Genomic DNA, 17,594 nt, shown 5'->3' on the forward strand with positions numbered 1-17,594 from the left:
GGTGATCCAGTCTAGATTGTTCACTAATGACTTGACGAATTCTGTTTTGCCCGATTTCGAGGGTCCAGCAACTACCATGGTAAATTCGTGTTTCAATTGAAAAGAGGGGAGGGGTGTCTCCTCGGAATACATGTTGATCAATGAAAGAAAAGTTGGGTTCAGGGTCTTATTTATAGTGAACACAGACATATTTTTCATTTTTTTGAAAATAAGAATATCTTTTTTATAGAGAAGAAGAAACAACACATATAAAAACAATTCAATTTTTTTTATTTGTAATAACAAACAAACAAACAAACAAACATATCAATAACCATAAGGTAAAGTGTTATAATTCTCTACAATTTGTCTCTTGTCATATACAATTCTCACTGTTTTCTCTGAAGGTTTGTTCACCACCTCACAATCCCGGGTCCTCTGGATTTTGCTGGGATAGGGGACTTTTATTTCCTCTATTTCTCCCATGAGCATTTTTTGTAAAGTCTCTGGGCACACCAACTGAGAGGTTCGATGGTTGAGAGTGACCCCTTTGCATTTATGAACCTCGGTTCCTTTGTCCGTTCGGAAAGCATAATTTTTAGGACCTGCCGACATGAATTTAGTGATGTGATCCCCGTCTAATTCGTCGGTCCATTCTCCTAAACTATTGCCCAAAGTAGGATTAAAAGCTCCTTCCTTATGTTGGTAAATGATACTGTCCGTATCGAAATAAAGGCCCCGTTCTTCTAAAGGTCGTAAAGTCTCGTAGAGATGTAAGCGGGCATAGGCGGTGGTAAAACAAGCTAGGATCACGTTTCCAAAGGGACATTCTTCGACGAATTCCTGTTTGTCTTGAAAATTCACTAGCATCTTGTCTTCAATGGAATCTTCTTTATTGACTAAGAGTCGCACACCCTTGATGTCGACCGTCGAATTTTGTAAGAGTTGATGTAATTCCTCTACTTCGTCCAAGTATCTGACTTTGGGTAATAACAAGCGTTGAGCAAATTTTCCCCACAGACAATTTAAAAAGAGTTTAGCAATGGTTCTTAACACTGGATTCTTCTTGATACTGAGAATGTCCATCATGAATCCTTCTTTGTATAACACTTCTCGAATGTAATCTTGTTCTTGTTCTGAGGTCTTACATTCGGAGGGAAATCCGGACGCTTCCTGTTTGATCTTGAGGAAGGTATCGATGTAGTCTTTAAATAAGTCTTGACTGCGTTCTTTGAAATGCCACACTTCGTAAGTTTGCTCTAAGGTATACCCCATGTCCAAGGCTTTATGTAATTCGCACGTCACCCAAGTACCCGTGAGACTACGTTCCCGATCGGTGTGTTGACATGGGTGTTGAGACGTAGAGTCTTGTTGTTGGGCACAGGTGCGACATAAGGGAAATAATAACTTACCTCCCGTCCGATAAGGTAATACGGGGTGAAAGAGGCCTCGGGGTGGTAAGACCCGACAGTGAATGAGACCGAAATAACTTCTCACGTCCTGGAAGTCGTCTGTGATGATCTCGGGATGCCCTAGGGGAAAAGGTCTGTGTTTCAACACGTAAGGGTATAAGGAACACACGTCCACGTATCTCATGTCCCCTTCTTCACAATATAATTTAGTGGCATTGGTCCGGCCTCCGTACAGGGCTTCTCGAGGTTTCAAAGGATCCGGAATGTCCAGATCTCGTACAAATTGCTGTAAAGTCTCATCTTGTTGCACTTGTTGATCGAAATCGTGCTCCCAGATACTACACACGTTGTACCCCATGTCCTCTAAATCCGCAGTCCTTCTGAGAGTTTTCTCGTGTAATTGTTGGTAAGTAAATTGGGTCCGGTGAGGATGAGTTTCCGTCTGTAAACTGGGATAGCAAGTGGGGCATCCGTGCCAATAGCATCCGTAAAATTCGTAGACGGTACGAGTCGCTTCCTGGTATCCGTCGACGGTATAATTTCCGATCGGGACTTCGCCTCCGTTTCTGGCATGTCGTATGTGACATCCATTCTGATGACTCATCCAGGTGAGCCATCGACAGGCTTTGGCCGAATATTGTCGTGCCGGATCATACCCGAGGTTCGGAATGATGGCAATGCTGTCTTTAGGCATGAAATTTCGACGGTAGGCTAAATTAGCAGCACTGGCAAACGTGATGGATTCCTGGAAAGGGTCCACGTTGACCAACTTCTTGAGGGTGCTTCTAAACCGTGCACAGCATTTGTGTAAAATGTCGACGTCCGAGATACAATACCCTACAAACTCTTTCTGGAAATCAAACACTTTTCCCCTCTGTTGGTCGTACCATTCGTAAAAAGCTTTTCGTCCACTGGTAGTCATTTCGTCCGGATTGTAGAAAGCTGCCGGTGGATAAGGTCCCACGTAATTCTGGTTCTGTTCCGTATTAAAAAAGTGAGGGAAATAACCTTTCTTCATTTCGTTCAAATCGAAAGCGGAGGGCATCTGGGCCAAAGGAAAGGTTAAGAAACTATACGAGTCGATGAATTTGAGTCCACATATTTCCATGGACAAGATCTTACTCCCGTTCATGATCACGCTAGGTTTCAGGGGAGAAGAATGCACTATGTAATTCAAAATGAATTGTCCGTCGTATCCTTTGAAGTTATGGGCGATGACGATGGCCCCGTCGTGTACTAAAGTGGAATTCTTAGTACCTGTAGTGGGTTGAAATAACCAGTCCATGAACTTCTTTAAGGTGTCTGGGCCTTGAAATAGGTGCTGACGGGGTCCCATGTGTTGACAATGAGGACAAGGTTGGTCTATGTCTAAGTCATCGCAATGTTGACAGACGCGATGTGCCACACACAGATTAGGGACGTGAATGCCCGATTCCTGAGTGCATTCGAAATCGAAATAAATGGTAAACTCTAAGGTGTCTTCTCCCTTCTTCTTCTTCTTCTTGGGTTTCTGTGGAACGTAGCACCGATGATCGGCATCGACGATTTTCTTACAGATCTTACACTGTTTCTGATCTCCGCATTTGTGATGAGGAAATAATTTCTTAGGTATCCAGGACTGACATTTCTCGCATAGCCCCATTAAATTACAGACAGTAGTGGTGGTTTTCTTACCATGGGGTTTTAAATGATCTTCGTAGCAGGTCCTGTTCTTAAACATTCCATGGCATTCCCGGCATTTAATCTTGATCCCTTCATCGGGACATTAGGGTGATGTCCTAAACAAAAGGTACAGCGATGAGGGCACTTGGAACGATGGTCTGTGACATTCCTGTATCCCACGTCGCAATGATCACAGTAATAGGGGTTCCCCGTTACTCCCGGCATCGATATGATGGCATCGCAATGACGGTTGTCTAACAAAATGTTCAAACAAGTTCCATCTCCCCAGCCTTTGAAGATGCGCTCTAAACAGAGTTTAGTGGAAGTAGATTTGAACTGAAATATTTTCAGACGATACTGAGGAGCTAATACCTGTTGTAATTTTATCCACTCTGCAGATCCACAAGCTTGAGTGATATCACATCCGGCCTGTTCCATGAGAGCTATGGCTTCTCGTTTCTGGTCTAAGGATTCCTTATCTCCCTTCCGCATACGGAGCCAACGTTTTTCCCATTCCGGGTCTGGATGATCGGGTTTCTGACTGTGTAATCGAGTGACGACGATGGCTCTAGCCAAACAAAATTTATCATGGGGATTGACGATCCGAACGATGGATTGTTTATTTTTCTTGAAAGTTTCTTTATCCAGTTGTAGATGTTTGTTTCTGTTTCCACCACTCCCCTGGGGATTCTCGATGTGTAACAGATCGAATTCCGTGGAGCCGTCGCCGATTTTGAACTCCTTTTTGGATTGTTGCACACGTTCTATTTCTTTAAAAATGACGTCTTCGTTTAATTTTTTACATTGCATAAACCCATAAGAAATGTCTGAATCCAAAGATGGGTGTTTTATGTTCAGGCGGAGGTAATCGTTAGGATCACACTGCATTTTCGATTTGAAGTCCTGTAACATGTTTTTGAATAATCGTAGAAGGAAAGCTGTGTTTTCTTCTTCTTCTGGAAATTCATCGAAATGAACGACATATTTATTTTCATGCGCTTTAAATTTTGGAGAGGTCCATTTTTCAGCTAGTCTCATATGATAATACTCCGAAATGGGTTTAGGTGGTAAATCTATTTCTCTCTCGGTACTTTTTCGTTTCAATATTCGTCGAGCCTGTACCTGTTTTTCTCTAGTAGAATCCATGTCTATCAGGTGATGGCTCTGAGGGTAAAATGAACCCAAAGTCGGAGAAAACCGTATTTATATACAGTGGATGACGTCATAATGCACAGGTAAGTTTTTGCACACGGCCCTAAACAAACTTGGCTCAGTGCCAAGTATTTACCTGTGTAGTCAGCATATTTGGCTTGCCAAGTATTTACCTGTGTAGTCAGCATATTTTTTGCACACGGCTCTCTTTACTTGGTCGATGCATTTACCTGGTAGTCAGCATAAAAAAAACGTAGGTAAAACGTATTTTTGCACACGACCCTAAAATAAATCCATATATATATAAACCAGAGCTGGACATTGATGATCATTCTGTGTGAGTACTTGGAATTGGACACATGTATTTCAGTGGACAAAAAATATGATCTATTGGTATTGATTAGAAAATTAACGGAGAACTGTGTTTTGGAGAATGGATGAAAATTAAAGAAAAGCCATCCAGGATTTTTATAAACGCAACAGAAATATTTAAAATGGCCACCGAATTTGTCAGCAAGTAAAAAAAATTTTGGTTTAAAAAAGAGTGGAATTTCCTGAAGATTATGAAAAAAATCATGACACCAGAGAGGAAAAATACTGTCTGAAGGAGAGAAAAAATGGATATGATGGTTATCAAAATACCAATTGAAGATCATGAGATGAACCTTGAACAATACTAGGAAGAAGAGTTCCTTGAAAGAATGTATGATGTGTTTTTATCAATTGGGAAAAGAGGTTTCAAGGAAAATGGAAATGCGGACAAGGACTTTATCCGTGATTGTGAGGAAATGTGTATGTAAATTTCGCATCCCTTTACCTGAAGAAATGTCCCTTATGAAAAAGGACAGTGGAAAAAATTAAAATCATTTTTGTATTTTTTCATTGTGAATAAAAATTGAAAAATCAAAATCTGTGTTTGTGTTTTGTTTTGTGTGTTCTTGTTTTCAGTAAAACCAGTTCAAACCGGTTATAGGACTGTCTAGACTGTGAAGCGTGACGTCATAATCACATTCTTGCAATGTTTTTTTGCACACGGCGCATTTTTTACCTGTATAGTCAGCATAAAAAAAAAAACGTAGTACCTACGTATAGTGTAAAACACACCCGTATTTAGGGGGGTTAGGGTTAGGGTTAGGGTTAGGGGTTAGGGGGTTAGGGTTAGGGTTAGGGTTAGGGGGTTAGGGTTAGGGTTAGGGTTAGGGTTAGGGTTAGGGTTAGGGTTAGGGTTAGGGTTAGGGTTAGGGGGTTAGGGTTAGGGGTTAGGGTTAGGGTTAGGGTTAGGGGTTAGGGGTTAGGGTTAGGGTTAGGGTTAGGGTTAGGGTTAGGGTTAGGGTTAGGGGGGCTAGGGGTTAGGGTTAGCACTCCACTCAGTTGATGATAGTTTTTGGTATTAAGTATAGTTTACGGTTGTGAAACATAGATTGTCGCGTTAACTATAGTTTACAGATGTAAAATATAGATTAAGGTTGTTAACTATAGTTTACAGTCCGTAAACTATAGTTTACAACCGATAAACCTAGTTTATCGATTGTAAAACTATGATTTGCTCATTTTTGTGAATTTGGCGTGCCATAGAAATTACTAATAATTTACTGGGGATATGATATATTAGCTGATACGGCTATGGTCAGGCATATCGCATATGCTCAAAAACCTGTATTTATTACCGAGTATGTAATTAAAAAAATTAATTGCATTGAAATTTGGTATTTTTATCTTCATGTTGGGTAAAAATTCTTTCAATAAATTTTGCTAACAGATTTATGGCAGCTTTTGGTAATGGCTTTCATTCATTCATTCTTTATTTCCACTATTACAGTGATTAATGAAAATTGAACAAACACACAAAAAAGAATATCACATATGAGATAAACAATGAATTGCATGCAAACACCACATATAAATATATATAGAAAAAAAATATATATATATATTTACAATGTTTTAGATCACAAAATCATTTGGGATCATTACTTTATACACATGTATATATATATGTCCTCGCGTGAAAAAAAAAATCTATAAAAAAATTAATTGCATTGAAATTTGGTATTTTTATCTTCATGTTGGGTAAAAATTCTTTCAATAAATTTTGCTAACAGATTTATGGCAGCTTTTGGTAATGGCTGGTTCGATTATGTTTTAAACTTATTTTTTGAAAGAAGCGGACTGTATAGGGCAAGAAATGCTTTGCATAATATCTTGTTGTATTTTCAACATCCTTTAGCAGGAATGGCAGGGAAAATACGGTGAAGAAGGAAAAAGAAACGCGAAATCATTTTTAGCAAATGGTATGTTATTTGGTTGGAAAAAACCAAAAGGTTCCAACTCGAAAAAGTATTTAAAATAATAGAATCTCCATTAAAAAAAGGTTTTAAAAATGTTTTAAAGAATTTTTTTAAAATTTGTTTTAAGGCCGAATATGTGTACACATATGCATGTCTTTTATCGATAAATGGTAACTCTTAATAAAACAATAATCTAATTTTACTCTACTTAATAGAATCACGAACTGTCGATGTGCGTTACAAAATTTAGAATTCTTAAGAAATCCTTGCGAAAATTTTGCTAATGGCTTGCGTGATAATTTGCATAAACACAAAGAACGAGGGCGCTTTTGATTGGCCTTCGGCAGGAATCTGGGCGTAATTGAAAAGTGAAAATTTTATCGACATATCTCATAAAATTTTAACGTTTTTTGAATTTATCGGGTTCCTGTGCAACAGGAAAGGAAAATATTTTCCCAAAATTGAGCTTAGATTTGCTAAAACATAGCTTGAAAATTGGCCATATCAGACATTTGGTACAAAATGGTACATTTTTAAGCTCGTTTTTCTAAAAATTTTCTATCTCTGGATCTTCTCTCCATGATTTTTAAACATTATTTGTGTGTGTTTTAATTCAAAGAAACGAATACACATTTTTAAAAAATGGAGAGAAGACCCAGAGACCACGAAAAATGAACTTTTCCCCCAAAAAATCCAAATGTGTGAATGTGGTGCGTCTTTGTCCTTTAAAAATCGATTGTATATGTGTGGCGGTGATAGCTCAGTAAGTTAGGCTACCTGTTCAATGCACTCCAAGCGAAAAGTATGGCATGCCAAATTCACAAAATTGAGATAATCATAGTTTCACAATCAATAAACTAGGTTTATCGGTTGTGAACTACACTGTAAAAAATGATGTTTCACTTGTGTTTAATTTTTAAACAGCCGTGTTTTACAATTAAACATAGTAGGTTTAAATACAAAACACTAGCGTTTTATATATAAACACTGATGTTTAATCTGGTGTTCAATAAGTAGGGTGTTTAATCATCCGTCTTAAACACGTAATGTTCATATGCATCAAATCAAAAAATAATTTAGGTGTTGCTTCTTAGTATTTGCTGTATGAATTTGTCATTTTTACAATGTCTTAATTTACGAAGTAATTCCGCACATAATATTAGATATTTATCGACACAGAAAAAAAATACGAATAGCAAGGCAATATGTTGACTTTAGATCATACCAAACGCATTCACAATTAACATTAATTGGTAGTAATTTTGTGCCAAAATTTCAAAATTTTCAGAAACTGTTAAAGAGGAAATAGAAACAAATATTATGATATTTTCTATAATTGTATCGATATCTTAATCACCGGTGTTTAACACGAGTGTTCATTTCTTAACCATATATATTTATAAATTAAACACATGGTATTTATATAGAAATTGCAAATTAATCACCAGTGTTTAATACGTTATGATAGAAAATGACGCAGTTGATTATGTCATAACATGTCATTTGAACGCAGAAGATGCAGAATCACGCACATACTGACAAGAAACAGATATGTAAAGTTAGCTACTAGTAACTGGCTACTAGTAGCTGGCTACGACAAGTGGGTAAAGTTGGCTACTAGTAGCTGGCTACGAGAAGTAAATAAAGTTAGCTACTAGTAACTGGCTACTAGTAGCTGGCTACGAGAAGTAAGTAAAGCTAGCTACTAGTAACTGGCTACTAGTAAATGACTTGAACCTTCTAGTACATTTTGTGTAAAATTGTGCACACTTGGGATACAAATCTTGATATTCTTGAAGTAGCTGGATTTTTACACCGCTGATATCCACTGATATTGTTGATAAAAACAATATCTGAGCTTTTCCACATGATCTGACACTAAAGATGCCAAGATATCGGTAAAAATTAACTCAGCTTCTAGTACCTTTTGTGTAAAATTATGCTATTTTGGGAGAAAAAACTTGATATTCTTGAAGTAGCTGGTTTTTTTCATCACTGATATCAACTGATATTGCGGTAAACACATTCTCTGAGCTTTTCAACATGATCTGGCACTGAAGTTAGCAAGAGATATCTACAGTAATAAACTCAGCTACTAGTACCTTTTTTTTTAATAAACTTATGCTATTTTGAGAGACTAATCTTGATATTCTTGAATAGCTGGATTTTTACACAGCTGATATCCACTGATATTGTTGATAAAACAATCTTTGAGCTTTTCCACATGATCTGGCGCTAAAGATGCCAAGATATCGTTAGTAATAACCTCAGCTACTAGTACCTTTTGTTTAAAATTATGCCATTTTGGGAGACAAATATTGATATTCTTGAAGTAGCTGGATTTTGACACACCTGATATCCACTGATGTTGTTGATAAAAACAATATCTGAGCTTTTTCACATGATCTGGCACTAAAGTTACCAAGATATCGTTAGTGATAAACTCAGCTACTAGTACCTTTTGTGTAAAATTATACAAACTTGGGATACAAATTTTGATATTCTTGAAGTAGCTGGATTTTGACACCCCTGATATCAACTGGTATTGTTGTAAAAACAATATCTGAGATTTTCAACATAAGCTGACACTAAAGTTACCAAGATATCTGTAGTAATATACTCAGCTACTAGCACCTTTTGTTTAAAATTACGCTATTTTGGAGACAAATATTGATATTCTTGAAGTAGCTGGATTTTTACACCCCTTATATCCACTGGTATTGTTGATAAAAACAATATTTGAGCTTTTCCACATGATCTTACACTAAAGATATCAAGATATCGTTAGTAATAAACTCAGCTACTAGTACCTTTTGTTTAAAATTATGCTATTTTGGGAGACAAATGTTGATATTCTTGATGTAGCTGGATTTTTACACCTCTGATATCCACTGATGTTGCTGATAAAACATTCTCTGAGCTTTTGAACATGATTTGGCTCTGAAGTTACCAAGATATCTGTAGTAATAAACTCAGCTCTAGTACCTTTTTTTTAAATTAAATTATGCTATTTTGGGAGACTAATCTCGATATTCCTGAAGTAGATGGATTTTTACATCGCTGATATCAACTGATATTGCTGATAAAAGCAACCTCTTAGTTTTTTCACATGATTTGGTGCTGATGTCACCAAGATATCGCTAGAAAAAAAACTCAGCTACTAGTACCTTTTGTGTAAAATTATGCAAACTTGGGATAGAAATCTTGATATTCTTGAAGAAGCTGGATTTTGACACACCTGATATCCACTGATGTTGTTGATAAAAACAATATCTGACCTTTTCCACATGATCTGACACTAAAGTTACCAAGATATCTGTAGTAATATACTCAGCTACTAGTACCTTTTGTTTAAAATTATGCTATTTTGGAGACAAATGTTGATATTCTTGAAGTAGTTGGATTTTTACACCGCTGATATCCATGCTGATATATATGCTATTGTTGAAAGACACTTTTCAACAATTAAAAACGAAATTTTACAAAAAGAAAAAAAAACCATAAATTCAGCAAAGGCCTGTCGTCTATTCTATGTTTCAGCAAAAGACTTGGCAAAATCTTCTCTTGCTTCTATGGGAATACAGAGAGCCAAAGATGACACCCAAGAGGAGGAAAAATGGGAAAGATCGGGACAAAGGAACGTTACCAAGAAAAAGAAGTCAAAATACTTTTCAAGCCCATCAAATTTAAAGTTTATGAAAACTCAATACTGAAGAAGAAAATGATAGTTCAGAGAAAGCTGCTATAAATTTACAAAAAACAAAAACAACTCTAACAAAATCAAATACAGATCGAAAAGAGCGTGACAGAGAAAAGAAAAAATGTCGAAATTATTTGAGTACAGATGAGACATTTGAATTTACAGATGAGAATGCCATGAGATGGGGTGAATTTGACAAGGTAAAGACAGGGATTTCACTGTCCAACACTTGTACAATTGACAACATAGTAATTGCTGTGCACATAATAATATCTTCTCGTTCAACTGATTCTTTAATAGATCCCATCATCATTGTTGGCCAGCAGTAAGATTTGTATGGAGCAACTTTGAATCGGCATGGTCATTTCCGTTTGTTGGTGAGGTCTGGATTAGATGGCCCATGGTATAGTTATGATGGTCTTCGGAATAAAAATAGAATTGAAAAACTTGAACGTTTCAGATGTAGGTCAAATGAAACAGTTACCAATCTTATATATGTAAAAAGTCGGAGCAACTGACCATGTTAACGATCAGGTGACTAGTACATGTACATGATATTGCATAAGATGTTCTTGACATTGACTATTAAATGACGTTTTTATATAACAATGAGTTACATGTATATATGGCGGTAGGTTGAATGGTATACGTAAGATATATGGAGATAACGAGCAGTCTTCAAACTAAATAATCCATTTGAATACAAAATAGGAGCAGAGCAAAAACGGACCCACAAAACATCAGAGGTGGGATTAGGTGTCATATCTGCTCTCTAAATACCTACACCCCTACTACTGTGTTCGGAACCTTTTATTTTTCGGTGTTCTGCAAATTATAAAACCCGATGAGTTCAGAGTAGCTCTGGCAATGGCTCTGGCGAGAGTTAGCGAGACTTCAGCGAGATAGGGTAAATTAATTCACGGAAATGTGGCTAGGAAGTGACTAGCACGTGGAGGCATGGTAAACAGAACAGATATGGTGCGTTTCAGTTTTCACCACCCTAGAATAAGCTGATAATGTCTATAGAAATGTACTTCAATCAATCGATCTCTTTAACATTCTTTCAAACTTAAATAAGTATCCTCTATGATACAATTTTGTGCTGTTATGAATTAAAATTTCTTCTTGGACAAATGTTTTGCATGGGAACCGGGACTTTATTTTTTGACGTCAGATTAGCAAATGAGGCACCAGCATGATTTTACCTGACCAATCAGCTAAATGAGTATTGCATTATGGGTTACTACGAATACTACACGAATTTTACGCTTGAAAAAAAGGAAAATCTTATGGTAAATGAAAAGCATTTTTAAAAGTATCATTTTCACACTCATAATGACAAACAATTCATTTATTACATAAACAGGGGAAGTCTGGGTTTCTGAAAGTCATACTGCAAGAGTGATCTCGTCTGTATCAATTCCTTTGTTGTACTATCGGTGAATACAATTGCCAGGTGAATTCCCTGGCCGAACACGTGATCACGAACGTAAACAAAGTTTTGTCCATTTAATTGCATAAGAGAGGCTGCTTGTTTTCCTTACCCTTGAAGCGCTGGTGTTCTGAACTAGACGCAAACTACATTTTATTTAACTTTTCTATCTAACAACAAATTAAAAACATCCGTAACATCTTTCAAAGTTTCTTATCTTTGTATTTTGTTCGTTCTTTTTTGAATTTTTTTTAATTTTGCAGTCCATTAAAATGATCATAGATTGACCTGAACTACGCGTTCGAAGTAAAGTGTAAAAATGTATTTAGCGTAAACGTTGCTATTCATTCAACGATTGGTCAGTTGCTCGTGGTAAGATCCTCTGTGCGCATTTATAACAATAGCCATATAAGGCAAACAAAGGTTTGTCAGTGAAGATGATAATGCACATTTTTTTTTACCAGCGAACCGGTCACTAGTGAACTCTAATTTTCGCCGAAAAGTATATGTTGTTATTTTAACACCCCCTCCTTTAGCCACCCTTTTTCTGTTGAAAATTATGAAAGTCTTTATATAGAAAGGTCTGGAAACATTTATTATTACAAGACATGTTTTCAAAAGAAACAGGCTATAGCAATATCATGTTTACTGCCAATTTTATTTATAAAACCGGTTCTACCCTATAACCTTTGAATAGGTCAACCGAAACCACGTGTCTTGAATTTAAATCACAATAACATTAGTAGGGGTGACCTAGCTTCTTGAAAGAAAAAACATATTTTTCACAAAATGCACTTGTAGCAAAAGATATCGTGGTAACTTCAGCGCAAAATGAAGTGGAGAAGCTATGAGTATGTTCAGATCAGCAATATTATTAGTTATCCAGCAGGCATGTTTACGAAACTTTCCTAAGATTGTTCATAAGAAATTTCCTAAGATATATCTTAAGAAAATCTTAGGATCATCGTAAGATTATCTTAAGGGGTTTTTCAAAGCTATCTTATGATCAGCCTAAGATAAGACGTCTTAAATCATTATGACATAGAAATACTCTAAACTTTTAACCATTGTCAGGGATAAGAGAGTTGCAATTTTTTGCTATATTTAATGCTACACGTTATGTCATCATTATGGAAATATTTTAAAAGGTATAAATTAAAAAAAAAAGGAATTGGAGTTTCTATTTAATTTATAAATATGAATTATTTATTTGTAATTATTAATCATATAAATTCGACGATATACTGTAACATTGGTTACATTTAAAATCAAATAGAGTGCCATTTGATCATTCAGAATTCTTGAACGATGAAAAGTGCGCCAATTTACATGTGTGAAACGGAATGCAGCGCAAAATTGGAAGGAAGTAGGCAAATCTGGAGGAGCCCTCTCCCCCCAAAGACTAAATCATTGGTCACCCGGAATAACCCATTTAAACTCTCTCTCTCTCTCGATTTTCCTAAGTTAAGACGTCTTAAATCATTATGACAGAGAAAAAACTCTCTCTCTCTCTTATAGGTTAAGATTGATTGATTGTATATTATTTGACGTCCCTCTCGAGAATCTTTCACTCATATGGAGAGGCCACCACTTGCTGGTGGAGAGCTACAAATTGTGTCCTATTCTCGACACTTAGGGCCATTGAGCAATGAGGGATCTTTTTCGTGCCACCACCAACTGCGACACGTGACCCCGTTTTATACAATCTCATCCGAAGGACCGGTCTCCATGTCCCACAGTGGGATTCGAACACGACTGAGACGTAAGGATCAACTCTTTACAGCAGGCATTACTCTCTCAGGTTAAGTGAGATTAAATTTTATTCTGTTTACAGGTTACATCTTACAATGTATGTTGTGCATCTGCGTGAGGCATTGAATGTCATAAGAATTCTAACCATGGGTATTCTTGGAAAGTAAATGTATACAGGCATGTAATTGAACATGGGGAAAGGGAGGTCCAAATATACTCTTTACATTGAGCCATTGAAAATGTTCATTGAAAGATCGCCCCTTCCCCCTTTTTTGTGTTTGTATAGTAAAATAAGGGTAATCTATTTATAGTGTATGAGTAAAATTTGGCACTGAAAAAAGTTGGAACCTAGATAGGGTTGAGGATTCGGGGGGGGGGGGGGCTTAAGAAATAAATACCTCTTTTAAATGAAATAGTGCGCAATATCATTAAATATTACATTTGTTTTGATAAACACATCGACAAAAATTAATAGTCTTATCAAACATTTTATTTAACGAAATCTATTACAGTGGTATATAATTTTTACAGCTGTGGTTAACGGTCCCGACACACTATCAGTCTTTCGAATTCTTCCTATATCTCTTAATACTCAATCACGTCTGATACAACTATTTCGTCGAGCCAGCAACAACATGGACGCAGCTATTTCTACTTACGATAGACTTAAGATATGCCTAAAGCTGTCGTAACTTTATGATAATTCATAAGAACTTTCGTAAGTTACGATATTTTCGAAAACCCCACTTAGTCTTACGAATTGTCGTAAGTATATCTTAAGACGTTTCTTAGTCCTAAGATAGCTTCGTAAACATGCCTGCTGGTTCAGTCAAGGGTGTACGGGGATTTACACTGGGTTTTATTCCATACACCCTGAGGCCGAAGTTAAGTTACACGAAAAGTACTAGTAGCTGAATTAATTAATTATTACACTGTACAGATATCTTGGTAACTTCAGTTTCAGATCATATGGAGAGCCTGAGATATTCTTTTTATCTCTGATATTAGAAGATACACATGTATCAGCTATATAAAATTTCTTTTACTTCAATGGAGCTAACATTTGTTTCCTAAAAGTGCATTATATCACACAAAAAGTACTAGTAGCTGAGTATATTATTAGTATAGATATCTTGGTTACTTCAGTGCAAGATCATGTGGAAAAGCTTAGAAATTGTTTTTATTAACAATATCAGTTGATATCAGTGATGTAAAAATCCAGCTACTTCAATAATATCAACATTTGTATCCCAAAATTGTACAATTTTAAACAAAAGGTACTAGTAGCTGAGTTTATTACTAACGATATTTTGGTGACATCAGCACCAGATCATGTGGAAAAACTAAGAGGTTGCTTTTATCAGCAATATCATTTGATATCAGCGGTATCAAAATCCAGCTACTTCAAGAATATCAAGATTTGTCTCCCAAAATAGCATAATTTTAAACAACAGGTACTAGTAGCTGAGTTTATTACTACAGATATCTTGGTAACTTCAGTGCCAGATCATGTGGAAAAGCTCAGAGATTGTTTTTATCAGCAATATCAGTTGATATCAGTGATGTAAAAATCCATCTACTTCAAGAATATCAAGATTTGTCCCCCAAAATAGCATAATTTTAAACAAAAGGTACTAGAAGCTGAGTATATTACTAACAACAGTGCGACATTTAACTCCGGACACGACATAGTCCGGACTTTTTACTACCATTTCTAATTGTCATGTCCAAAAAAAATTTACAGTACCTGGTGGGATTTCTTAGCAGTATCACATATTCTCATGTTAAACTCATAGACATCTCTGCTTTAAAAGATATGAAGTCCTAAATATCAGAATCCCATGGGAGAATGGTGGGATTTTCAGTCCCACCAACTATCCCACCATTCTCCCATGGGAGAAAAAATGTCAGATGGGAGAAAAATTCTCAGATGGGATTTTTTCTCCCATTAGGATTTTTTCTCCCACAAACTTGTTCAAATGGGATAAATCCCACGGACTCTAACAAATGGGATATTTTCTCCCATGAATTGTCAAATATGGGATAAATCCCATAGAACATGATATGTGGGACATTTACTCCCATAGATATTCAAATATGGGATAAATCCTATATGTAACTGATCAATGTTGCATACAAAAATTGTTAAGTAATCAATATTCATATGCATATTATCTGAAGTAAATACTTTTTTTGAAATTCATTAACAATCATCTCATTCAAGCATTGCTTATTAGTTTAAAAAAAAATACAAGAGACCCAAGGGCCTAGAATTGCTTCTGATAAATTGTACAATCTATCACTTCTATTTGAAGCCTCTAACGCTAAGTATCCTATGACCCAAGATGCATCAACTGACAGAGATTGAAGATTCTAAGCCAAAAAGTACCCGAGATATTTAAATATAGCCATAAAATGTTAAAAGTAGGTCATCATGGCCAAAGTTTGATAATTCTAAGCCAATAAGTACCTTAGATATTCAAAAGTAAGTCATCATGACCTACTTTTTGGTCAACATTATCCCAAAACCCAAGATGCATCAACTGACAGAGTTTGAAGATTCTAAACCAAAGAGTACCCAAGATACTTAAATATAGCCATAAAATGTCACAAGTAGGTCACTATGACCTAGTTTTTAAAAGGCATTCTCTGAAAACCCAAGATGCGTCAACTGACAAAGTTTGGAGATTCTAAGTAAAAAAGTACCTGGGATACTTAAATATAGACATAAAAAGTCACAAGTAGGTCACTGTGACCTAGTTTTTGAATGTCATTCTCTGAAAACCCATGATGCATCAACTGACAAAGTTTAGATGATTCTAAGCCAATAAGTACCTGATATAGTAAAAAGTAGGTCACTGTGACCTACTTTTAGGTCAACAATCTTCGAAAAACCAAAATGCATGATCAACTGATAAAGTTTAACAATTCCAGACAATTTAGTACCAAAGATACTTAATTGTAACCATAAAATGTGAGAAGTAGGTCACCATGACCTAGTTTTTCAACGACATCCTTTGAAAACCAAAGATGCATCAACTGACAAAGTTTGATAATTCTAAGCCAATAAGTACCTGAGATATTCAAAAGTAGGTCACTGTGACCTAGTTTTTGGTCGACATTCTGTGAAAACCCAAGATGCATCAACTGACAAAGTTTGAAGATTCTAAGCAAAAAAAGTACTTGAGATACTTAAATATAGCCATTAAATGTCACAAGTAGGTCACTACGACCTAGTTTTTGAGCGGCATCCTCTGAAAACCCAAGATGCATCAACTGACAAAGTTTCAAGATTCTAAGCCAAAAAGTATACGAGATACTTAGATATAACCATAAAATGTCATAAATAGGTCACTCTGACCTAGTTTTTGGCCGACATTCTCTGAAAACCCAAGATGCATCAACTGACAAAGTTTAAAGATTCTAAGCAAAAAAAGTACTTGAGATACTTAAATATAGCCATTAAATGTCACAAGTAGGTCACTACGACCTAGTTTTTGAGCGGCATCCTCTGAAAACCCAAGATGCATCAACTGACAAAGTTTCAAGATTCTAAGCCAAAAAGTATACGAGATACTTAGATATAACCATAAAATGTCATAAATAGGTCACTCTGACCTAGTTTTTGGCCGACATTCTCTGAAAACCCAAGATGCATCAACTGACAAAGTTTTGATGATTCTAAGTCAATAAGTACCTAATATAGTAAAAAGTAGGTCACTGTGACCTACTTTTAGGTCAACATTCTTCGAAAACCAAAAATGCATTAACTGACAAAGTTTAACAATTCTAGACAATTAAGTAACCAAGATACTTAATTATAGCCATAAAATGTCAGAAGTAGGTCACCATGACCTAGTTTTGAATGACATTCTTTGAAAACCCAACTGACAAAGTTTTGATGATTCTAAGCCAATAAGTACCTGAGATATTCAAAAGTAGGTCACTGTGACCTAGTTTTTGGTCGACATTCTCAGAAAACCTAAGTTGCATCAACTGAAAAAGTTTGATGATTCTAAGTTAATAAATACCTAATATAGTGAAAAGTAGGTCACCATGACCTACTTTTTGATCGACATTCTCCGAAAACCCTAGATGCATCAATTGACAATGTTTGAGGACTCTAAGCCAAGATTCTTAAATAGAGCCATAAATTGTGAAAAGTAGGTCACTGTGACCTACTTTTTGGTGGACGATTTCCGAACACCCAAGATGCA

General features: G+C 36.1%; 1 protein-coding gene across 1 annotated transcript; it reads right to left on the reverse strand.

The window, feature by feature from the left end:
- Positions 1–306: 306 nt before the first annotated feature.
- On the reverse strand, positions 307–2,409 carry LOC134244130 (uncharacterized). The gene has a single exon (XM_062726406.1). The coding sequence runs from the start codon at positions 2,407–2,409 to the stop codon at positions 307–309; it is 2,103 nt and encodes a 700-aa protein (XP_062582390.1).
- Positions 2,410–17,594: the final 15,185 nt, after the last annotated feature.

The sequence above is a fragment of the Saccostrea cucullata genome, unplaced genomic scaffold, assembly GCF_032062105.1.
Source record: "Saccostrea cucullata isolate Sc308-1 unplaced genomic scaffold, CSIRO_AGI_Scuc_v1 ctg2432, whole genome shotgun sequence".
In the NCBI taxonomy this organism is placed as follows: domain Eukaryota; kingdom Metazoa; phylum Mollusca; class Bivalvia; order Ostreida; family Ostreidae; genus Saccostrea; species Saccostrea cuccullata.

Excerpts from the sequence above, each read along its gene's own strand:
- LOC134244130 (XM_062726406.1), bottom strand. The coding sequence starts at position 2,409 with ATGAAGAAAGGTTATTTCCCTCACTTTTTTAATACGGAACAGAACCAG.